The sequence below is a fragment of the Plenodomus lingam genome, assembly GCF_022343315.1.
Source record: "Plenodomus lingam strain CAN1 chromosome Unknown contig_27, whole genome shotgun sequence".
Lineage (NCBI taxonomy): Eukaryota > Fungi > Ascomycota > Dothideomycetes > Pleosporales > Leptosphaeriaceae > Plenodomus > Plenodomus lingam.
The window spans coordinates 1,060,747-1,083,409 of record NW_027093942.1 but is presented as its reverse complement, the minus strand read 5'-3'; the positions used below and the strand labels follow the sequence as shown (position 1 = coordinate 1,083,409).

Genomic DNA, 22,663 nt, shown 5'->3' with positions numbered 1-22,663 from the left:
ATGCCTCCTGTCTCCTGGGTGGCGAGCCTGTCATCAGCTCTTCAACACACCTCAATCCACCAGGACGTCCTGACGCTGACAATGGGTAGACATTATCGGATCGCTCAACCTCGCACGGCCTTTCACATCGGTACAGTCGACCTGATCCGAACCATCTAGCACACACTCTTGCTTTGCTTCTAGCTGCGGCTCGCCTTTAATCCTTGGGCCATCCACCCCTTCCATCACATCCATCAGCCCAACATCGACACGGTAGAGTGTCTAGGACTGACAGATGGCAGTAACAACTCCATAATAGCTTGAAGATTTGCACTCAGGTTAGTTGTCCAGCCTTCCCCGCTTTCACCAAATCTTCTTCTTCTATTGAGCAACACTCCGCCTGCCCTATTGATGATCCCAACTCTGACAACTACCACAGTACCCTCGCAATGACTCGACTACCTCTACTTAGCCTCGGCATATTGCTCGCACTTTCGTCCTTTACACGGTCCGAGGACAAGATCCGCGTCTACTCGTTCCCAGCCAAGAATTGCGACGCACCGCCTCAGCTTGTCAACCTCGATGTCAGCCGCAATGAGTGTTTGAACCTGGCTAGTGGGTCTCAGAGCTTCAGACCATTCGAGCTCCCGGACAATGCTGAGTGGATCAATGACATCAACAATGGCACTGCAGTTTGTAACCTTGTTGCACACTCTACTCGCGGCTGTATGGATAAGACTGCGCTTGGACGACTCTCTCTGCCTCGAGGACTCCAACAGTGCCTCACCTATGATGCAAATGCTCCAGCACTTTCGATCCACTTTGATTGCGTCTCTGTACCCCATTCAACGTAGGGTTCATTTACCATTCTTCTTAGGATAGTCAGCTGATGTACCATAGTCCGAAGACCAAAACAAAAACTGCGCTCTTGGTCTCGTGGAGTGTCGACACAGACAAGAAAGCAACCCCCCAAGAGAAGACATCGACGACGACGAAGACTATCGCGATATCCCAGGAGCCTGTTAGTGAGACATCAACCACAATCAGTACTATCAAAATATTCCAGAAGCCTGACATTACGACATCTACCAAAACGAATACCATCCTGATCCAGCCGGTCGTAAGTACGATATCGACCAAAACGAGCACTATCGTGGTCTCTCAGGAACCCTCTACCAAGATATCAACCAAAACCAGTATTCTCGTAATTCCGCAGGAGCCCACTACTACCATCTCAACCAAGACTAGCGTCGTCCTGATTCCCCAAGATCCCGCTACTGAGACGTCAACGAGGACCAATGCCCTCCTCATTCCCCTGAAGCCCGTGAGTACGACATCGACCAGAACAAATACCGTCTTGGCTTCTCTGCAACTAGTAAGTACGACATCGACCAGTACGAACACCGTCTTGATCTCGCTGGAGCCCGCGAGCACGACATCAACCAGAACAAATACCTTCTTGATCTCCCCGAAGCTCGCTAGTCGCAATGCAGAAGCAACTCCCAGTCAATTTGGGCCGAGCCCCGAGAACAACCACAAGGGTCGCTGGATGTTTCATCCCTGGAGCCGTTCACTCATCTGCTACGACTGCTATACGTACAAGACAGACGACTTCACCAAGTTTGATTGCCGTAGCGGTCCCAAAAACCCCATGAACTGTGGCCCAAAACATGGGCGTATAAACGACTTCACATCAACCCTCACCAGAGAAGTCACTACTACTGTCGTTTCACCCACTTACACGTTTATGAAAGTTGCTACACCTATCGTGGAAGTCGCCGTGCCTACTGTTGAAGTCGCCGTGCCTATCGTGGAAGTTGCCACATCTACCATGGATACAGACTTTTCGGTCTTTTCGGTCTTTGTCCTTTCTGGCCCTTCTTCTTCCTCCTCTGCGGCAGCACAAGTGGCCGAAGATGACACTGACTTCGGTGAAGGCGACATTGGAATGGCTGATGGAGACATCGAGAAGCGCTCCTGGCATCTCCGCGTTCGATTTATGCACCCCTACTTGGCTGGTGTACCAGTCTGCGCCGACGCCGAGTGGGAGAAGCGAGGCAAGCCCGAGACCGAAATCAGACTCCAGAAGATCACAACCGATATGAAGAAGTGCGATGGGGATTCCAACACTCACGACATCGACATCCCACAAGATGTCGTGTCCATTGTGACGAAGACGGTGACCAAACCCAGTGTCTCGGTTGTCGGGAGCACCATCACCCTGGCTTCCCTTGACGATGTTGATGTTTTTGTCAATGAACAGGTGGAGGCGGGAATTTCCGATGCTGTCCCGTCTCACGTAGACTTGTAATTCTTTCTTTCTAGTCGGGCACTAGATGATGATGCTGGTGGAAAGATTGATTGTTAATGGCATGGTATGTTTTTGGAGGCAGTGATGGAAGGGGGCAGTGGGTGTGATGGATGCCTTGATTGGTCTTCTTCTGTATGATTTCCACTTGTTGTTGCATGATTAGCGGGGATAGTCTACTTGAGTATGATACTTGTATCTGGGCCCAGGGCCATCATTGTAGGTGTACTGTCTTTGACCTGTTTCCCTGTTCTCTTCCATGCCCATGCCCATGCCCCTGATTTCGCGCCCCCTCTAATCAAGCTGCGCCGCCAACGCAACCACCTGATCCAACAAGGCCTGATCCTCTCCCGCCGCATTCTTGATCACCTTATCCCTCAAATGATCGACCTGCAGCCCAGGCGCAGCCGGCGGATTCCCCTGCGCCGTCTGAATTCGACTGACCTGCATCTGCAAAAAGAATTTGGGCACCTTGATTGCCAACGCGCCGCCGACACTCCTCACGCCCGCCTCGGTCGCCAGGTAGACATCCAACTCGTCCTCAAACGTCTGCAAATCCGCATCTGCGAGCGGCTCCGGCGTCGCAAACGTCTCGAGCGCAAACGCGAGCGGCGATTGTCCATTTCCCTCGGCTTGGCTGAAGTCGATGCTGGAGAAGGAGATGCTGCCCGAGGTCACGTCGGGCACGCCGGAGAGGGTGGTACGCGTGGATGAGCATGTTATGCTGGATGCGAGGGTGGTGGCGATGGCGGAGACTTCTGCGGGAAGGGGGTTGGAGCCGGGGAGGAAGCAGGGGGCGTTGTTGTTGGATTGGCGAGGGAGGAGGGAGGGTGCGGGGAGAGCGGTTGTGAGGGTGAGGAGGGCTGTTAGGGCTAGGGTGGTGGTGGTGGTGATGGCCGGGGCCATGGTTGTGGTTGTGGTTTCGGTTGATGTTGGATGGTGTGGGTTGAGTGACTCTGTAGTACATGGAATAACACCAAAGACAAGAAGAGAAGAAACCAGCCCCTGAACCAGAGGGGGGAAAATAAAGGATGAGCAGAAAAGGTAGAAGAAAAAAAGTAGCGACCGAACGAAAAGAATCCTCACTTCGCAATCCTGAAATGAGTGATGGAACAAGCAGTAAAATATACACAAACCCTGCGTAAACCCTTCTTCCCTCTTCCTTTATATAACAAAACACCTCACAACCCATTCACCCCAATGCATCCCCATCCACGCCCCCTCCCCCTCCCTCCAATCCCAAAACCAAACCCCCCAAACGTCGCGCCATCAAAACAAGGCATCGACCAAACACCTACCCAACCCAATTCCTCGACTCGCCTCCCCCCCCCCCCATTCATCAATGTATCACCATCCCTCGAAACGACACACACTCACACATATACACAGACACGACAGGTTCTTGCCGTGTGTGCGGCGCTTTCGCTACATCTGAGGTTTCAAGCTGGGCTTCGCTTCGCTTCGGTGTGAACCGAGAGGGGGGATTGCGCGCGAGTGTGCGAGTTGTGCGGGCGGCCGAACATGTACCCAGGTACCGTAGGTATGAGATTGTATACCGGGTTGTGAGAAGGATGGGCTGGAGCTGCTCAGCTATGTTTTTTTTTCCCTGTAGGTAGGTAGGCATGTAGCCAAGGAATGTATGGTTTCGGATAGGCAGGTAGATGGGCGATGCCATTCGATGATGTGCAGTGGAGTGATGGGCTTGGGGGATGTCTCAAGTACAAAAACGGCAAGGATTCTTCTTCTACACTTTAATCGTACAGAGGACGACTTCTTATCCGTCCTGCCAAAGAAAAAGAAAAAGATTAATATTAGGCTGCGTTACTATCAGGTTTAGACTACTAGCACAAATAAACGCTCACGCAGTCTCTCCATGGCGTCCGGCCGGTCTTCGCCGCTCACACTCAGTCGCTCTTATTCGCAAAAATATCATTTTCGCTATCAAACTCGCCTGCTTTACGTGCTTTGATTGAATCGACATGCCCACTCATCTCTCTCGTCATTTCCGCCCAATGCAAATCCTTCAATCCCGTCGGCTCCGCGCGCGGACCACGCCAGCGCCCATCCATATATCTTATGTTACCCGGCTGTTGAACCCTTTGCTCGGAAGAACGCCACCCCTGAGTGACCCTATCTATGCAATACTACAAGGAAGAGAAATGCGCCACCATCATAAAAAAAGTAATAGGAGATTGCGATACTGACTGAAATTCTTGCCGTCGCACACGAGCAGCTGAGAGGGTGAATGTGAGAAGAGTGTATATCATGGAAGGAAAGAGAAAAAGAAGATCTGGTAATGTTGTCACGCTCATCGCGATGATACTATGCCAGGGGGTAAATAGACTTTTTGGGAACATCCAATGAATGCAGTACAAAAGAGAAGAGAGGAGACAGTGTTGGGATCCCATGGTATGAAAAGCTATCATCCATGTCCTGAGACAGGCGGATTGAAGTTGAGGTTCTCCGTCTGGATGTTGTGTATGGGTAAGGGTTTGTCTTGCTTGGTGGGCTGCTCGGCAGAATCTCGCTCTCTGGCCAGTTCTTCCTCGGCGATGTCGCTCATATCAGAGGCGTCATCCGAGACCTGGCCGTTTTGCTGAGTTTCGCGGTAGCTTGCAGGTGTGATCGTCGCAGTCGAGACGTGCCTTTGCTTGATGGCGTCCGTCGAGAGCTTGTGAGGTAGCGACCTGTCGGTGCCATCGCTCGTGGGCGACATGATGGTGTTGGTGCCACTGCTGATGATGCTGGTGCCATCTCTGTCGTCGACGGAAGCCGCCTCAGCCGCCTCCTGCAACTGCTTCTTGGTCTTCAGTTTCTCCTCCGCAGTAGTATTGTGCCAGTCAGGCCCAAACTGAATGACCGATGCCTTCTTGCCATGGACTGTGAAACTTGCATGTCTGCGCGCAAGACCTTCGTTCTCACTAGTATCGTCACTCATAACAGTAGACGTAGAATTGCTGCCTTTGTGGTTGCGGCGGTGAGAAGAGCTCCCATGAGAGTTCTCTCTCAGTGTGCGATGTAGACTGCGCCTTTGCTTCGTACGTGAAGCGGGCGATCCGGCTAGTGCAGCAAGGGACTGTTCGCCATCTGACTCAACGGCTCGTTCGGGGCGCAATCCATCCATCGAACGTGGGTCTAGAGACTTGGGTTCGTCGCCGGGTGGCGGCGTGGCATATCGCACATCATCGTCAGAACTATCATCAGAGGTGATTGTGCCCCCTCCCATGGTCGATACCGATGGCCGATGGTCTGTGGGATACAGCCTTGGCGAACGACCAGAGGAGCTTGCCAGGGAGCTCCGACGATCGGAAGAGGGAGGACTGAAGGACATGGGGGGAATGTGGAACTGTGCAGAAGGGTCGTGTGGACTCGATTGACGTGAAGTCTCAGGCGGCGTCCTGAAGGCATCTTCACCTCCCGTGTCAGTGTCACGAGAAGACTTGGTTCCAGGCCGGAGGGAAGGCGATCCAGGAGAGGGCGGGGGTTTTGGTCCGCTGTTGATGGAGCTGGTCTTTGAAGTCAATCTTGCTAAGCCACTGATTTTCGATGCTCGACTGGATTGGTGTAGGGGAAGTTGGGGCATGGGTGGTGGTGGCGGCGGCGGCGCCGACGCTTCTTTGATTCGATCGATCCGTGCCTGTCGGTCTGCGGCGCCCTGCTTCTCGTCCTCCAATTCTTGGGCCAAAATATCACGATGGCACTTCATTCGCCAAATCTCAATACGATCCCACTTGAGCTTCGCAGCTAGTCGACCGGCGGCGTGGATGACCAATTCCCGTGTCTTTGGTTGAATTGGGGCTAGAATCTGCAAATGCCGTGCGTCCCTAAGCCTGCCTTCCAGTGCCTTGATCGCCTGAGCAAGCTTCTCCTCGGATTCGCCAATGCGTACTTGCATCAGATCTTTACGAGCATTGACCATTTGCTGGGCGAACTGGCTGTCGATCTTTCCACTCTGTATCGTTACCTCGCCTGTCGGGGTGGTTATCGACTTGGTAGAGTGGGATGAGTTCAGGCGTCGAATACCTCGATTGCGCTGGCCTTCATAAAGCCCACCAATCATACCTCTGGAACGGACGCCAAGGGTCTCGAATGCAGCTGTGTAGTTGAGCACGCCCAGCCACTCGTTCAGGTCCTTTTCGCTGTCAGCCAGAAAGGTCTCCTCGCCGGCCTTTGTGAACATGACGAATGCGTGCTTGTGTTTCCTGTACGTATTATCAATCAGAGCGACGGCGCCGTCCATGGGTATGAGATGATCCTGCTTGAAGTCGGGCAGCGCAGGCTGAAAGAGGACAGGCCCAATCTCGCCTCTTTTGACATGAGCATCGTGTTGGCTCATGAGATTCTTGGCCCAACTTGAGTTGCGGAAGAGCGAGAGGCCGGACCGCGTGAGGACAGCTCCCCACTCTTGCCAGGGAGAGCGCGCCTTTTTGCGTTTTGTGTCTTTTCGCCAGAGGATCCCGACCTTGGTCACAGGCATCTCGACAATGCCGACCGAGGTGCCTAGGGGATTTTCCTGGGCTGCTTCTGACATGAATGCCTCTGGTCTGGATCGGGAGGAAACGATTTGAATCACGCCGTACCGGGAGAAGGACTTGTAGATGTTCTTAGTATCTAGAGTCGCAGATGTGCCCACGTAGTTGTAGGGGTCGTCCAAGTTCATCACATCCTTGATGCTGGGCCGAAGAGCGTCTAGCTTGCCTTCGAAGATGAGGGTATAGGGATCCAGAGGCTCCTTGGCGGCTTTCCTTGCCGGGTCGTTCATCGGTCCCTTGAGCACAGCCGTCCTCTTCGTCTTCTTGGACGAGATGTTCTTGAGATCCACCTCGTCCTCAATGTGGATAAAGGGCGTGTACACGACGTTGTCGTAGAAGCAGCCGAGCACATCCTCAGAGACGCCCTCGCAAGACGAGTTCTTGATGTAGTCTGGGCGCTGCATCTTGCGCTTGTTGTTTTTGTTGAAGACGTCGGTATGCAGGATGATGATGGAGAAGGAGATGAAGTAAGCCTTGTCTGCGTTGGTGTAGATGCCGGGATTGCATTCGTGGTAGCGGTCGGCGAAGCCCTGCAAGACCCGATCGATTTGCTGCGTTTCTTTGGGCAGCTGGACTTGCATGAGTAGCTTGCGAATGGCCATGTCAATGGGGTCGCCGAAGAAGGCAAACTTGCGCATATAACTTCGGAGGACGGAGAGGAGGAAGGCATCGTCCGTCTTGGAGAGGTAGCTGGCGATGATGCTCTTGTCGGGGTTGCTCTCCTCGATGCGTTCGAGGTAGTGACCTGGGGTTTCGCCTTCTTCGCGCTCTGGCAGGACCAGGGTCTCGCGGCTGATGTTGAGCGAGTTGTGGTGCGAGGCCAGGCCAGAGTTGCCTAGATAGCCGTGGGCGGGCGACGCATGTCTCGGCGAATGTGGCTCGGAATTGTTACGGAATCTTGAGCTCAGGCCGAAGAGGTTGCTGAAACTACTGCGCCCCGCCGTCGACGTCGACGTGCGTCCACTAAGGCCGCCGGGTGGGGTGGGCGAGCCGGCGTCTGAGCGGGCGCCCATGGAGCCCATGGTCGATGAGCGGCCGCGCAGGCCCATGCGCATAGGGCCGCTGGCGTTGTTGGCGTGGCTGGCGTGGTGGCTGTGATTGTTGGCGTTGGCGTTGGAGTGGGAGTGAGCGGAATGGATAGATTTGGTCGAGTCGTTGCGGAAGAGCGAGGCCGGGGTGACGAGATTCAAGCTGGAGGCTGCGAGGGCCAACTGCGAGGACGAGGGCGGGGGGGCAACAACGGGCGGGGTCTGCGCGCGAGGCTCGCCATGAGGGTGCAGACGACGCGCCGTCCAGGGCGGGCTTTCGGCCGTGGGCGAGTGGTCGGGGGAGCCTGAGCTGGCAGCGCCCGTGGATGGGCGTGGCGTGGCAGGCGCGTTGTCGGGGAACTGCGGGGGCTCAATCTTCATGGGCAGTGGGAAGAGCGAGGCGCGTTGCTTCCGCCGCCCAAAGGCAAAGCGAGCAGAGCCTTGTCGTGGCGGGGGACTGGGTCGTGATGGCGCTCGCTGTTGCTGCTGCTGCTGCTGCTGCTGCTGCTGCTGCTGGTAGTGGTGATGGCGGTGCTGCTGCTCGAAGGAGATGTGAAGGCCACGTGAGCTGCCTCCTGCGCTGCTATCCACCGACTCTCGCGCATCGTCGCCGCGTTGTGCATGCCATTTGTTGGTGGCGACGGCCGAGGAGGGATCGATGAGGCCGCCGCCGTGGTTGCTGCCGTTGCCCTCGAGCAGGTTGCTGTGGCTCTTCTGCTGCTGCGGCTTCCGCTGCCTCTTGTCCATGGACTTGCGCAGCAGCGTGTTCGGCCGATCCGACATGGCAGGGTCAAATGAGCGTCGCCGCAAGCCCAGCTGCTGCAGTCTGCTTCTCTTGGGCGTCGCTGCTGGTGCTGGTGCTGGTGCTGGTGCTGGTGCTGGTGCTGACGCTGCGGGGGGCGCCTCGTGTTCCGCATCCACGACTTCGGTGGGCGCCGTGGTGATGATGGCCGGGGCTGCTGCTGACATCAGTGCATGCTCTCATCCCCATACATGGGTGCATGGCGAATTGGCTTGTCGGCCCAAATCGCTCTTACACAGTCACTCACGGGCACAACACATACGCTGTGGATTTGCGGGCACCGCTGGCACGGGCGGAGCATCACGGGCCGCCTGCTCTTTCGCCTTGAAGGACAGCTGCGAGTCCGAGGCATGGCGGAAGCGCATCAAGCTGAAACGGCGCGTCGTGGGCGGGGGATCGTCGTGCTCTTCATGCTCGTCATGCTCTTCGTCGTCGTCGTCGTCGTCGTCATCATGGTCGTCGTCGGGGCTCGTCGAGGGCCTGGCAGCGAGGTCGGCAGTAGTGGGACGGCGACCGTCTTCAGAGGCGGCGCGGTGCAAAGGCGCGTTCTTGTCATGTCTGTCGGCGCGCCTGGAGAAGAAGCCTGCTGGGTCCAAAGTGCTGCGCCGTTTGATGTCTCGATCGCCGCCGGGTCGCAGCGACCTCCTGGGCATTGCTGCGAGGAGCGGGCCAAGGGCTAGCAGGGCATGTACGCGGACTGGCCGTTCACAGCGCGGTACATGGCACGGTCTGCGGGCAAGGTCGAGGGGGGTGTTGTGTGGAGGGCGTGGGGGAGAGATGGGCTTGGGCGATGCGGCGGCACAACGGGCTGCGGAGTCTCTATACCGTAAGGCTGAAGGTAGCGCTGGCTGCCAGGATCCAGCCGCCACTCCACAAGCAAGTAAGGTCGGGCGAGGGGGAGAGGAAGACCAGACAACGGCTGCAGGTCTCTGGGGGGGAACAAGCAAGCAGCAAGCCGTCGTGTCGCTCGGCTCGACCGTGGCATAGGTAAGCAAACGGACAGTAGAGTTTGATTTTTTAATTTCCCTTGGGGCTGGCTGGCCATGATCTTCGCTACAGGTACCGGTACGGCCGCGAAATGGCTGGTAGGTAGGTAGCCAGGCATGTACATAAGGGTACATAAGACACCTACACACACACATACATACATACATACATTCACTACACACTAGTAGGGTAAAGGGGACGACCAGCTCCCCGTTGGCATTGGCGGGGCGCATTGGTGCTCGCTGGCTCCTTGGTGCAGCCACCAGTGCCGGTTGCTTGCGGCCGGTCGGGCGTGCTGCCTGTGCAGTGGCAGTGTGCTGTGCTCCTGTGCATAGGAACGACGGGTCACTTTCAAACTTGTCCTGGACTCCGGCTGTCTTCTACCAAGTAGAGTACCCTGGGTAGGTACAGCAGTAGGTACATGGCATGGTGGCAGTACATGCCCTGTACCTAACCTTGGTAGGCAGCAGGTGATGACTCCAGATGTCTGCACCTGGCTACCATCCAGCAGCAGCCGGCTGCTGCTAGCATTTCTATACGTACCCAGGCAGTATGCAAGGTACATGCAATGTAGGTACATAGGGTAGAGTACACGGAAGAGGTGCTGGACAAGAGTACTAGAGCAGGCAGACGCGAGGATATACTCTAGACTAGTAAGTCGACCAGTAGGTACCAAGCCGACTAGTAAATTGATGGACATCTTTCACTACCACTAACAGTAGTACTAGGGACCACCACCACCACCACCTTCTCACATGTCAACCACCCCTCTCTCTCACTGGTAGCCTGCGTACAATCGCCTTCAAGTTCAAGTTCGCTCCATTGCGAGGCCCCATTACTATGCGCCAGCCCACGTTTGCGGCGCTGAGCCTGCTGCTCGTCGCACCGTCGCTGGTCGCTGCCGTTCCCCATGATTCCACTTCCACTTCCACTTCCACTTCCACTCGTTCGCCATCATACGACCCCGACTCCACGGCCGCCCATGACACCACAACACCACACACACCCCCAAGTCCATGGCGGAGACTGTCCGAAGCCATCATCCGCAGGATAGGGAGCCTCCCACACGAGAACCACCTGCAGAAGAGCATGCTCGCTCTTGCAACCGGCCCATCCAGCCGTGCACCTGGCAAACAGTGGGTGGCCCACTATGGCGGCGACGTCGTCCTGCGCTTCAAGATGCAGACGGCCGACGAGGCACGCGCACTATCCCAAGCAGCAGCCACCCTGTTTCTCGACGTATGGGAGTTCAACGAGGACTGGGCCGACATTCGGCTGGCCAAGGACGTCGTACGTTGCAGCCTGTTCCTCGCCCACCCCGTTTGCCTCGATGCACTCACTTCCCAGACTGACTTTGTGGCTAGCTCCCATCACTGCTGGGTCTACTTCCCCGATCGCTGCACGCGTCGTATGAACCCCTCATGCAAGATGCCGCCCTCGTGCAAGCCATCTTCGACACATACCCTTCCTCGTCCGCTTCACCATCACACAACACCAATCGCTTCTCACCCAACCTCCGGCCATCCCCTCACCATGCCAACGGCCACCCCTTTTTCCAAGACTACCAACCACTCTCAGTCATCGACCCCTGGATGAGCCTCATGTCTTCCATGTTCACCACCCACGTCCGCAAAATCAACATTGGCATCAGTTATGAAGGACGCGACATCCCTGCCCTGCGCGTAGGCGTACACCCCACAAACAAGGACGAGCCTACCAAGCCTCGCAAGACCGTCCTTATCACCGCCGGTCTGCATGCCCGCGAATGGATCTCCACGAGCACCGTCAACTATCTAGCCTGGAGTGTCATCAATGCCTACGGAAAAGACCGTGAGATCACGCATCTCCTCGAAAAGTTTGATTTCGTCTTCGTCCCTACACTGAACCCCGATGGCTACGTCTATACCTGGGAGACAGACCGCCTGTGGCGCAAGAACAGACAGCCCACAAGTCTCCGCTTCTGCCACGGCATCGATCTCGATCGCAGCTTTCCCTACCAATGGAATGGCGATCAAATGGGCTCGAATCCATGTAGTGAATCCTTTGCTGGCGATGCGCCATTCGAGGGAGTGGAATCGCAGCGCTTTGCAGACTGGGCCAGGAATGAAACAGAAAGTAACAATGTCGAATTCGTGGGCCTTTTGGATTTGCATTCGTACTCGCAGCAAATCCTCTACCCATACTCCTACTCCTGCCATGATGAACCGCCCTCCCTCGAAGATCTCGAGGAACTCGGTCTTGGTCTCGCAAAAGCGATTCGCATCTCACGCAAAGGTCACACATACAAAGTAACGTCTGCGTGTGAAGGCAATGTCGCCTTTGCCAACAAGGAGAAGACGGTGCTTCCACGCATCGAGTCCAGTGGAGGCAGTGCGCTGGACTTTTTCTATCACGAGCTCAGAGTCAAGTACTCTTATCAGATCAAATTGCGAGACACGGGCAACTATGGTTTCCTGTTGCCAAAGGAAGAAATCATTCCTACCGGAGAGGAGATGTTAGATGCTGTATTGTATCTTGGACGGTTCATGTTGGGTGAGGTGGGGTGGGCGAGGAGAAGGAGTAGGTCCAGATGGTCTGCTCCAGATAGGGGGACAGGGGACTTTGATGAAGCCGAGCAGGTGGCTATTGAGTTGTAGTTCTTCACCTTTGCCTTTTCTTCTTTATCAATTCTCATGTTCACATAATCAGGTTAGTTGGAATCAAACCAGGGCACTTGCATGATTCGCGAATCTGCCAAGACCTTTAATTCCATGACTCGTCCACTTGAAAATAAACCACCCATTACCCATACGCACACATGCACCCACATACACACACCAGTACCACTACCAACCTCCAACACACCATGCCACCCCCCCAATGTCATTCATCGCCCGCCATGCTTTCCCGCCCATTCCCTCGCTCCCACGCTCCTACTTCCTGGGCCACCACAAATCTGGCCTTACCAAGATGAAACAGCTCCTCTCTTCCATCGACCTCGTCATCGAATGCCGCGACTACAGGATCCCACTCACATCGCGCAATCCCCTCTTCGAATCCGCACTCGAGGACAAAGAACGACTCATCGTCTACACCAAACGCGATCTAGGTGGCGGAAACAGGGACAACCGCAACGAAGAAATCATCCAGAGCTGGGGCGGCAAAGGTAGAGAAGGCACAACCCTTTTCGTCCGTGGTGGCAAGGACGAAGCAGGCGAATATGCAGGCAAGAAGAGTATCTCTCGAGTCCTCGAATGGCTGAGAAGCCATGCGGAGCAGAGGTGGAAGTTGGTCGGGCACAGGGTCATGGTGGTTGGCATGCCCAACGTTGGCAAATCCACGCTGCTGAATGCGCTTCGCGCCCAAGGGGTCGGCAAAGGAAAAGTCGCAGCCACGGGCGCGCAGCCCGGTGTGACGCGCAAAGTAGCGTCGGGCGTGAAGATTATCGCGAGCGAGGACGACACAGAGGGTGTTCATGATGCACGGAAAGTGGGTGTCGGCGGTGGTGTCTATCTGCTCGATACACCGGGTGTTTTCATCCCGTATGTGCCGGACTCCTCGGCCATGCTGAAACTCGCCCTCTGTGGCTCTGTCAAAGATACAATCATCTCCCCTGTCATGTTGGCAGATTACCTCTTATTCCACCTTAATCTGCATTCCCCCACCTTGTACTCGGAGTATGCGTCGCCCACAAACGACATTGTGGAGTTGCTGACTGCCATGGCGAGAGCTACGGGCCGGTTGGGTAAAGGGGGCACGGCAGACACAGAGGCCACGGCGCTGTGGATGATTCAAAAGTGGCGGACGGGCCAGATGGGCAGGTTCTTGCTCGATGAGATTGAAGAGGCGAGTCTGGAGAAGCAGAAGTTGAGCGAGGAGGAGGCGGTGCCGAGTATGAATCAGGCGAGGAAGATGGAGAGGGAGAGGAGGAGAGCGAGGAATAAGGCGAGGGGGGAGAAGTGAAGGGCTGTGGTGGAAGAGGACGTGATCTCTTTCACACGCACGACGCAACTTATGCGCCGTCTCAAATCTTCAGTCTACGTAACATCGAGATATTCATTTACATTTCCAGTGTACCATCGCGCATTTGAGGTCCAAAAAATGCCCCGTCCTCATGTCAAATCCAATCTAGCCCATGACTGTCCTCTCCCAATTCTACATTCTCCACTCTCCTCCCTCGGCAGCTAATCTCAAGGCCCCTCACCGATATGAAGGCCCCGCAAGATCTCTCCCCTCAACTGCAGCAACACCAACACCCACATCCTTCTTGTCACTCTCACCCATCACCGCAGCATCACCAACTTCCCCTTCCCCGGGCTCCCCAGCGACCTGATCTTGCGCCAGGGGCTCAAAATGCGCGTTTCGCGCCCTCTTACTGTCGACACGCCGTCTCCACGGCTTATACAAGAGCACACTGAGTCCGCCAAAGACGACAAAAGCCCCACAAATGGCGCCACCTACGATATCCCACTTCTCACCCAGCCGCTCCACGCCGTCCCAGAACCCGCCGTGCGGTTCGGCGACATTCAAGACTAGGTTGAGAAACTGCACGGTTCCGATGACGGTCGCGACGAGGACCGTGATGACGGTGAGTACAATGTTGTAGTAGCAAATGGCAATGGGGTCGCGCGCCAGTTGCGAGCTGCTGTACAGCGTCATCATGAGTGCGCCATCAATGGTATCGAGCAAGCACATGCCCGCGGTAAACAGGAGCGGGAAGATGAGAATCAGCCAAATGGAGGTTCCCTTTGTCGCCTGTATCGAGCTGATGCCCAGAATCGCAATTTCAGACGACGTGTCGAAGCCGAGGCCAAACAGGACGCCCAACGGGTACATTTTCCAGGGCCGGTCGATGAGTTTGAAGAGCTTTTGGAGGATGGGGAAGAGGCAGCCCCCGCCTTGGATGGTGAAATGGGTGCTTTCGTCTCCGGGCTCGCTGGCGGTGATGGCTCGCATTTGGAGGATGAGTTTGTACAGTATGTACATGTTCATGATGCCGAGGAGGAGAAGGAAGGCGGCGGAGACAGAAGTCCCAATGATGCCGCCTACTCTTTCGAAATTGTCGAAGCGGTCAGATACAGCGGCTGCCGTGCCTGCGACGGCAATGGAAGTGATGATGACAATGGTGGAGTGGCCGAGGCTGAAGAACGTCCCTACCGTTACTGGTCGTTGGCCAGCGGCGATGAGGCGGCGCGTCATCAGATCGATGGCCGAGATGTGGTCTGCATCCAACGCATGACGGAGTCCCAAGGTGTACGATAGAATTGCAGTGGAAATCAGTGATGTATGCCAGTGCTATGCGTTTGTTAATCATTGCCTTGTCACAAGATTCTCAACGTTAGATGACAGACTCACCAGCACAATCCCAACGGCCGCCCAAACACAGAGATTGACTACGACGAGTGCCACAATGATGGCAATGACCGGAAAGGGAAGTTTGTTGAGGTAGGGCACGCGCGAATGGTAAAGGGATGCCTTGATTGAGGCATTGCGGAAGACGGATCGTTGCGAAGTAGCCATGGCACTACCCACTTGATTGGAAACCATGTGGAAAATACTAAGTACGGTTGAGGAGATCCAGATAAATAAAGAGCGAAACGAAGCATTGGCCCATGTGACGATCGTCCATGGGCAGATCCTGTGCGGGCACAGTAAGACGCTCGGCGGGGCTTGCTTCTTCTTATCATGAGGTTTGACCGTAGTCTGGCGGGGTAGCTTGAGGCAATTCACCAGGGCAACGCTAACGCTTCTGAACCTAATCTTGTTTTCATGACGGTTGAGAACTGCGGAAGACTGCTTCTTGTGCCATGCGTATATATGTTTGTCGGCAAGTTCTGTTCTTGCCGACCGAGCGTCTTAGATTTTGCGGAAACATAGCGATGCATTCGTGCCTCCAAACCCGAAACTATTCGACATTGCCACATTGACCTCTTTTCTCTGGGCTTCATGGGCAATGTAGTTGCAGTCAAAGTCGGCTGCTGGATCTCCTGGATTTCGGAGATTCAGCGTGGGCGGCAGTGTGTTCTAGAGGTCTTTAGCACCTCTTTTGGTTGCATCTTAATAGTGGCTCCTTACGTGATGCAAAGCAAGCACTGTGAAAATGGCTTCCACACTACCAGCTGCACCTAGAAGGTGACCAATTGCACCTTTGGTGCTGCTCATGCTGATCTCAGAAGCTTTCTGCTTGCCATGTTCGCCTAGCAAGAGCTCTTTGATAGCTCTATTCTCCGCAGCATCGCCGAGAGGCGTACTGGTAGCGTGCGCATTTATGTAGTCGACAGTACATGGTCTGAGACTGGCATGTCTGAGCGCGTTTCTCATAGCAAGTCGGGGACCTTGGCCGTCTTCACGAGGGGCTGTCATATGATGAGCATCGCTGGAGAGGCCATAACCAGCGACTTCAGCATATATTTGGGCACCTCGTGCCTTGGCGTGCTCCAGTTCCTACGTCGATTAGTCTCCAAAAAGAGAACCAGGGAACAGACGTGACATACCTCTAGAACGACCACGCCAGCTCCTTCACCAATGACGAACCCTCCCCTGTCCCGATCGAATGGTCGGCTTGACTCTGAAGGCCGATCGTTGTACTCGGTCGCCAGGCTTCGTGCTCTTGCAAAACCAGAGATTGCAAGTGGATGTATGCACGACTCTGCCCCGCCTGCAATCATTACATCAGCATCTCCAAATTGAATGAACCTGGCTGCATCGCCGATACTGTGTGCTCCCGTTGTACACGCTGTAGTAGCTGCATGATTAGGTCCCTGTAGAGATTAGTCATCATGCCGGTATCCAGCTCACAGAATGTTTGGAGCGTACCCGGAAGCCGTATCGCATCGATACGTGACCTGCAGCAAGGTTGATCAACAATCGAGGCACGAACAGCGGTGACACCTTTCGGTAGCCCTGCCAAATGTCAGGGTAGAAAGAGGGTGAAATTCGCCATACTAACTCCTTTCTCATACGCGACCGTCGTGTTGTAAACATCGTCCAAGCTGCCGATGCCTGAGCCCATGTACACACCCTGTTGATGTGAGCGGGCTTTGCTTAGACTGATCATGTATCCGACGTACTGTGGCTTCAAGGTCCTCTTCTTTTGTCGGTGACCAGCCTGCATCTTTTAAAGCTTCCTCAGAGGCCACCATGGCATACTGTGCAAATCGTGCCATTCGACGTTCATCCTTGGCCAAAATGAGTGAATTTTCTCGACATAGCTTGGGAAAGCTTACGACGGGAGTGATGTGATCTTTCACATTCCATTTACCATCATCTCTACTGCCTTCGGGAACCAAAGCGGCCACTTGGCTTGGTAGCAGTGCAAGTTCTGGGCTTCGATCTTTGATGGAAACTACGCCACACTCCCCATTGATTAGGCGGCTCCATGTCCGTCGCACACCTGCGGGAAGTGAGTTAAGAAGGATTTGCACTCGGGGTAAATTGGTAGCACCTAATCCTAGAGGGCTTACAAGGCCCAAGCCCGTAACCACGACTCTTCGCATTGCATGTTTGTTGGCGAGGAATGATATTGGTTGGAGTTGAAAATGAACCGTATGGTAGGAGACAGCAGCCACAGGTGGACTTCTCCGTGGCCCGTGCACATTACTTGGTCTTGCATTCAAAACTACGCAATGATGAAGGTTGCAGAGACGGATATGGATTTTCGGCATTCTATGATGCATAAAGTTTGCAATTCACTATCAAGTTTAAGATGGGGACTTCTCGTTTGTAGCCGCCTCAACCTTGCCGGTACTGCCGTTGAAATAGACCTTTCCCCATCCACATGCCGGTCTTGGTTCTCGCGTAGTTCCCAGCCCAAGCGGGCTCAAGAGTCTGTGCATCCGTCATCAATTCATCCAATACTACTGGGCTCAAAGTATCTACATCATCCGGGAGTTCACTGCTGTGTAGCGTATCTGCCCGTACTTCTCGCATCGACTCCAACTCTTCGTCTTTGATGAAAGCACACAACTTCCGTTTCGGACTAGGGTCGCTAGAGTGAACGGGATTTCCCCGATCACTACTCATTCGCGGCGCTTCCAGATCGTCAGGCTTGAGATAGGGTTGGGGCTCCCGGTCCCGCATACGTTGCATGCAAGTCTTGCGCCACACCCGGGGTCTGCCAGACATCTTTAGCCATGTGATGTCAAGACTCGGTGGAAAGGCGCATGCGGACTTTTCTGACAGTGCTCGTTGTGTTTGCGTGTAGAACAGTTTCTTTGAATCATGGACAGGATTGCGATGAGAGGATTGGACGACATTTGATCTGGCCATGCTCGACGTGCTGAGGATGATTGAAACCGCACATCACCTGAGGGAATACCGAACTTATACCATCTTTCAGTTGGGCGCAGACTAGGTACCGTACATGCCTACACAAACTTCACGGTTTCGTGGTCAGCCTTGGGCCTCCAGTTTCCATCTGGGCAACCGGAAACACAATCCCAATTTCACGTGGTGCATCGCACAAGCAGCCACAGCCATAACGTTTGTCCACGTAGACGATGGAATGTCAGATTGGATGGGTGGTCCAGCCATGCGCAATGCGTTGCACACTGTAGGTGTTGTTAGAAAGACGTGCGACGCGTTGTACCTAGCATCGAGATACAAAGTACCTAACGTAGGATATGAAAACGAGCACGCTCAGGTGCATCTTTTCATGCAACCAGAAGAGTCCATGGCCTAGCACGGTGTCTCGTGTGTTCTGGTGGCACTCTTTGTGGAGCAAACGCACTCGATCGTTGGCCATGGTTGCTGTAATCGTAGTAGTACATGGCCAAGCAAAGTCGAGATGCAGGCCAATGCAGGCCACGCGGTTCCGAGGTCGGTCGAAGCACGTCATCGCGCCAAGATGTTTAACAAACACTAGCGGCCGTGTCTGGAGTGAATCAACTCCCAAAAGAAAAAAAAAAGGCTCGCTCCCCGCAATGCGGAGAAAACGCCTTGTTCACCGGCCGTGCAGGCACGAAGCCTTTTTCCTCACACATATCTGGAATCGACCGTCATGACGAAATCCGCGGGGAATGGCTGCGCCAATGGCGCGTCCAAGTATAGTAAGTCAGTCGTGCCAGGGCTTCCATTGCTTTCAGGTTGCGCGGGCGGTTACTTGTGGTCGTTACTTGCGTCTCATCCTTTGCGGCACATACAAACAATGTAAACAGATTGTGCCGACGGATGGGCAGAGAACAGTTGTCGCCGACCTTTCGGCATGCAGCAAACACGCAACACCAACATTTCCAAGGATATGGTGGCTAATCTAATGGCTACATAGAGAGGCTTTCGTCGCAGCCCGAGAATCCTTACGCCGAGATGGTTCCCGATCAAACTTTCGCAATCATACCACACGTTACACTCGAATCCGGTGTCGAATTGCGTAATGTCAGTGTGGCCTACAAAACCTACGGCACACTGGCACCAACGGGTGACAATGCCATGGTCATCTGTCATGCGCTCACTGGAAGCGCTGATGTGGGTGACTGGTGGGGACCACTCTTGGGCGGATCCGGGAAAGCTTTCGACACATCGCGCTTCTTTGTCATCTGCATGAACAGTCTCGGGAGTCCATACGGCAGCGCAAGTCCAGTAACAGCCAAAGAGGGTGATGTCTCACTGGGACCATATGGACCCGAGTTCCCGCTGACAACGGTGCGGGACGATGTGAAGTAGGTTCCTCTGCAGCAAACAACTGTATTTAGACTATGCTGATTGGTGCAGCATCTTCAAGCTCCTTCTCGACGACCTTGGTGTGAAGCAGATTGCTGCCGTCATTGGAGGCTCCATGGGTGGCATGCTTGTGCTCGAGTTCGCATACTTTGGTAAAGACTACGTCAGGTCGATTATCCCCATTGCCACGTCAGCTCGCTATAGCGCGTGGGGGATCAGCTGGGGTGAAGCGCAACGACAGAGCATCTACAGTGATCCAAAGTACGATGATGGTTACTATACCTACGAGGACCCTCCAGCAACTGGGTTGGGAGCCGCGCGCATGTCTGCCCTCCTGACCTACCGAAGTCGCGACTCCTTCGAATCTCGCTTTGGCCGCAATACGCCTGACCTTTCCAAGAAGCAAAGCATCAATACCGTGCCACGACCAGCAACACCAGTGAACCTTTCGCATGAACACTTTGCTATCCACAATCACGGCCATCGAAATGCGGGATCGCCACGACTCGTCTCGAGAAGCAATAGCAGCACAACGTTACCTACCTCGGCAGCAACACAGACAGACCTCGAATTTCATGATGCTTCGTCTCCTACCACTCCGCCGTCGAATGGGGCCAATCAGAGTCGTCGTCTTACGAAGCCTAGCGCGCCACACTTCTTCTCCGCCCAGTCATACCTTCGTTACCAAGCAGAGAAGTTCATCAAGCGTTTCGATGCCAATTGCTACATTGCCATTACAAGGAAGCTAGATACACATGATGTCTCGCGTCATCGCTATCCTGAGGGCGAATCTCCTGAAACCCTAGATCCAGTATCGGCTCTACACCACGCCTTGTCTTTAATCGAGCAGCCCACTCTCGTTCTGGGCATACAGTCTGACGGGCTTTTTACATTTGCGGAGCAACAGGAGCTCGCTGCACACATTCCAAATGCTTCCTTGAAGACAATCGATTCCCCCGATGGCCATGATGCGTTCCTACTCGAGTTCGAACAAGTCAACAAACACTTGTTAGGATTCATGAGGACCGTCTTACCCGAAATCATGAATGGCGCCCCAAACTCGCAATCCCTCACATCCTCATCAGGTTCGGGCATGAAGGTTGCCAAGACCAGTACATTTGGCGAAGCAGAGGTGGACGACATTACAGCTTGGTGAATGGAAGCTGAGATTTTTTTTTAGCGTGGCGTTCAGGATACTGGGATGGGAATTTGCATGGCAAGGGCGTACAGTTTTCGGCATATGCTTGAAAGAAGGCTGTATGATTATGATAAGGCTGCTGAGGTTGTCAGAGCGGAGGTTCAACCCCTCGTCAGTAGAGTGGATAGATACTCGAAGTGGAATACGAGAACAGAGCTTCTGGGATGATGTAGAAGTGCACGTGTTAGTGTTCATGTGTAGGTGTATATAATCAGAAATAGGTCATGATGTGAATAATGAATATATTTTGCGTCTTCATTATATACGATCACATATAACTTCCACGATCCTTTTTAAGCCACCAAGTCGCTCCTCTCTCGTTTCACCAAGATACAGACTCGCAACAGGCCATGCGTGAATACCACCCTTGTCCTCCCACTGCTCCACGGCCGCACCCGTCTTGTTCAGCAAGCCAACCAGACTTCGAATTTCGGGTCCCAGGACTTCTTCGCCGCCATAGAGGAAGTACCAGCCTCTCTCGGGGCTTGCTTCACGCCACCTTTTGGCCTCTTTGCAGAGTCCTGGGGATACATAGGCATCATCATTCCGAGTCCCTAAGCCAATGTACTGGCGACCATAGCGCTCGAGGGAGTCCTTGTCGAGGTAGTCGGACGCCGTGTTGGAGTTGTTTGGCGAGACAATCGTCACCCACGGACTGATCATGACGGCAAGCCCTGGCTTTTGATGCCTCAGCGTACTATGGTCTGCAATGTGTAGTAAAAAGCTTAATATTAGCGTCGCACCCGCCGAATCCCCACCCACAATCACCTTGGCCGGCGACGGCGCAAGCGAAAGAACATACTCGTACCCGGCTACGGTCTCGCGAAGTTGCGTCGGGTACGTTGCATCCGGCACCAAGGTATACTCGAGTGCAAAGAGCGCTGGATTCCTGTACCCGGCACTCTTCAGCAAGGCCACCCAGGCCAGTAAGAACTCCAGGTAGAAGAAACTACTTCCCATGGAGAAGCCTCCGCCATGGCAATAGTAGACAATGACATCGGGTTGCTCCTGCTGATTGTGCACAACCCACAGGCCCTTGAACTTCTGCCTTTTGATCTCGGTCCAGCGAATGGGCGCGGTAAAGATGCCATGTCTGGCCATTCTAAAGCGCAAAAAGGGCAAGGAAACGGGCTTGGAAAAGAAGACGCGGCCGAGAAAGGCAGGCATGTTGGCAAAAGCGAAGCGTACAAAGCGAATCACCAGATCTTGGAATGGTGTTGCTTTTTGCATAAAAGGGGCGCGGTTTTCATACTTTGTGAAGTAGCGGCTGCGGATGAATTGGTAGGGTATGGCAATGACTGTGAAGACTACGAGTGAGTATCAGTATGATCTGGTGTTTTCGAGGGCAGTGGGGAAGGTGGGAAGGGAAGCTAACCTATGGATGGTAGGGCTGGGATTAGCCATTGTAAAAGTGCAATGGGACCGATTTGGAGGAGGAGTTGAGGGGCGAGGAAGACGAGGAAGGCGATGCAGTCTAGGTAGGATATCTGGCTCAGGATCATGGCGACAAGGATGCGTATATGTGTGTGTGTGTGTGTGTGTGTGACAGAGAGTGTTTTCAATGTGATATTGCTTTGTGAGCAGACTGATTGGTATGGTAGCGTTTGAGACGGCAATCAGCGATGACGACGAGAGCAGTTTTAGCTAGACCGTAATGGCCTACGTGGCGCACAGTGAGGCCTCGTTCGGGTCCCGAAGCATAGCCTGGAGCCTATGTACCTATGTACTGTAGGAACCTATGGTGGTTTGCAATGTGTGGAGAATGGCGTTCATGTGATTTGGGGGTAAGTGCACATGCAATGTTGGCCTTGGAAGTGTCAAGTACCGGTACTCTACTCTAAGAGAAATGGATGCAAGTAGGTAGATTCATCAAGCATGGCGAGTGAGAGTCCCGCTCACGTGACCAGCAAGCCTGTAAGGTACCGGCAACTGTCACCATTGATGGATGGGACGAGGAACCCCCTGGACTGTGTCACCGCATCTCCGTGAGAGCAGAACCAGAACCTTGTGTGCGCTGTAGCTCTGGACAGCCCTGCAAGGCGGCAATCGTAACGCACGGGCCCAATCACGCCGCGGAAGTTTTCTGGCAGTCGCGACTCCGGCACCTGCCTGGCAGCCTGGACTTGCGCAAACAGGACCACACACCTCTCTCTCTCTCTCTCTCTCTCTCTCTCTCTCTCTTCTCTACTCTCC

General features: G+C 54.2%; 10 protein-coding genes across 10 annotated transcripts; 6 read left to right on the top strand and 4 right to left on the bottom strand.

The window, feature by feature from the left end:
* Window positions 1-428: 428 nt before the first annotated feature.
* Window positions 429-2,290, top strand: IAQ61_007346 (uncharacterized protein; the record flags this gene model as incomplete). The annotated part of the gene is made up of 2 exons (XM_003840672.2): window positions 429-829; window positions 880-2,290. 2 exons carry the CDS (start codon window positions 429-431, stop codon window positions 2,288-2,290), a joined length of 1,812 nt encoding a protein of 603 aa, XP_003840720.2.
* A 291-nt stretch (window positions 2,291-2,581) lies between these two features.
* Window positions 2,582-3,193, bottom strand: IAQ61_007345 (uncharacterized protein; the record flags this gene model as incomplete). The annotated part of the gene is made up of 1 exon (XM_003840673.2): window positions 2,582-3,193. The coding sequence occupies one exon, from the start codon at window positions 3,191-3,193 to the stop codon at window positions 2,582-2,584; it is 612 nt and encodes a 203-aa protein (XP_003840721.2).
* A 1,516-nt stretch (window positions 3,194-4,709) lies between these two features.
* On the bottom strand, window positions 4,710-9,302 carry IAQ61_007344 (uncharacterized protein; the record flags this gene model as incomplete). The annotated part of the gene is made up of 2 exons (XM_066097538.1): window positions 4,710-8,809; window positions 8,912-9,302. 2 exons carry the CDS (start codon window positions 9,300-9,302, stop codon window positions 4,710-4,712), a joined length of 4,491 nt encoding a protein of 1,496 aa, XP_065952580.1.
* A 124-nt stretch (window positions 9,303-9,426) lies between these two features.
* On the top strand, window positions 9,427-9,636 carry IAQ61_007343 (uncharacterized protein; the record flags this gene model as incomplete). The annotated part of the gene is made up of 1 exon (XM_066097537.1): window positions 9,427-9,636. One exon carries the CDS (start codon window positions 9,427-9,429, stop codon window positions 9,634-9,636), a length of 210 nt encoding a protein of 69 aa, XP_065952579.1.
* Window positions 9,637-10,476: 840 nt separating this feature from the next.
* On the top strand, window positions 10,477-12,382 carry ECM14 (putative metallocarboxypeptidase ecm14; the record flags this gene model as incomplete). Its single annotated transcript, XM_003840675.2, has 2 exons — window positions 10,477-10,926; window positions 11,001-12,382. 2 exons carry the CDS (start codon window positions 10,477-10,479, stop codon window positions 12,270-12,272), a joined length of 1,722 nt encoding a protein of 573 aa, XP_003840723.1. The 3' UTR covers window positions 12,273-12,382.
* Window positions 12,383-12,495: 113 nt separating this feature from the next.
* Window positions 12,496-13,578, top strand: IAQ61_007341 (uncharacterized protein; the record flags this gene model as incomplete). The annotated part of the gene is made up of 1 exon (XM_003840676.2): window positions 12,496-13,578. One exon carries the CDS (start codon window positions 12,496-12,498, stop codon window positions 13,576-13,578), a length of 1,083 nt encoding a protein of 360 aa, XP_003840724.1.
* Window positions 13,579-13,815: 237 nt separating this feature from the next.
* IAQ61_007340 (uncharacterized protein) lies at window positions 13,816-17,883 on the bottom strand (the record flags this gene model as incomplete). Its single annotated transcript, XM_066097536.1, is given in 9 exon segments — window positions 13,816-14,910; window positions 14,971-15,470; window positions 15,489-15,639; window positions 15,691-16,059; window positions 16,110-16,376; window positions 16,432-16,518; window positions 16,565-16,636; window positions 16,686-17,280; window positions 17,363-17,883. The coding sequence occupies 9 exon segments, from the start codon at window positions 17,881-17,883 to the stop codon at window positions 13,816-13,818; spliced, it is 3,657 nt and encodes a 1,218-aa protein (XP_065952578.1).
* Window positions 17,884-17,977: 94 nt separating this feature from the next.
* On the top strand, window positions 17,978-18,295 carry IAQ61_007339 (uncharacterized protein; the record flags this gene model as incomplete). Its single annotated transcript, XM_066097535.1, has 1 exon — window positions 17,978-18,295. The coding sequence occupies one exon, from the start codon at window positions 17,978-17,980 to the stop codon at window positions 18,293-18,295; it is 318 nt and encodes a 105-aa protein (XP_065952577.1).
* A 318-nt stretch (window positions 18,296-18,613) lies between these two features.
* IAQ61_007338 (uncharacterized protein) lies at window positions 18,614-20,428 on the top strand (the record flags this gene model as incomplete). The annotated part of the gene is made up of 3 exons (XM_003840680.1): window positions 18,614-18,662; window positions 18,881-19,271; window positions 19,324-20,428. The coding sequence occupies 3 exons, from the start codon at window positions 18,614-18,616 to the stop codon at window positions 20,426-20,428; spliced, it is 1,545 nt and encodes a 514-aa protein (XP_003840728.1).
* A 300-nt stretch (window positions 20,429-20,728) lies between these two features.
* IAQ61_007337 (uncharacterized protein) lies at window positions 20,729-22,289 on the bottom strand (the record flags this gene model as incomplete). Its single annotated transcript, XM_003840681.2, has 2 exons — window positions 21,846-22,289; window positions 20,729-21,777 (listed from the first exon to the last, which is right to left on the bottom strand). Exons 1-2 carry the CDS (start codon window positions 21,970-21,972, stop codon window positions 20,729-20,731), a joined length of 1,176 nt encoding a protein of 391 aa, XP_003840729.1. The 5' UTR covers window positions 21,973-22,289.
* Between the last annotated feature and the right edge of the window lie 374 nt (window positions 22,290-22,663).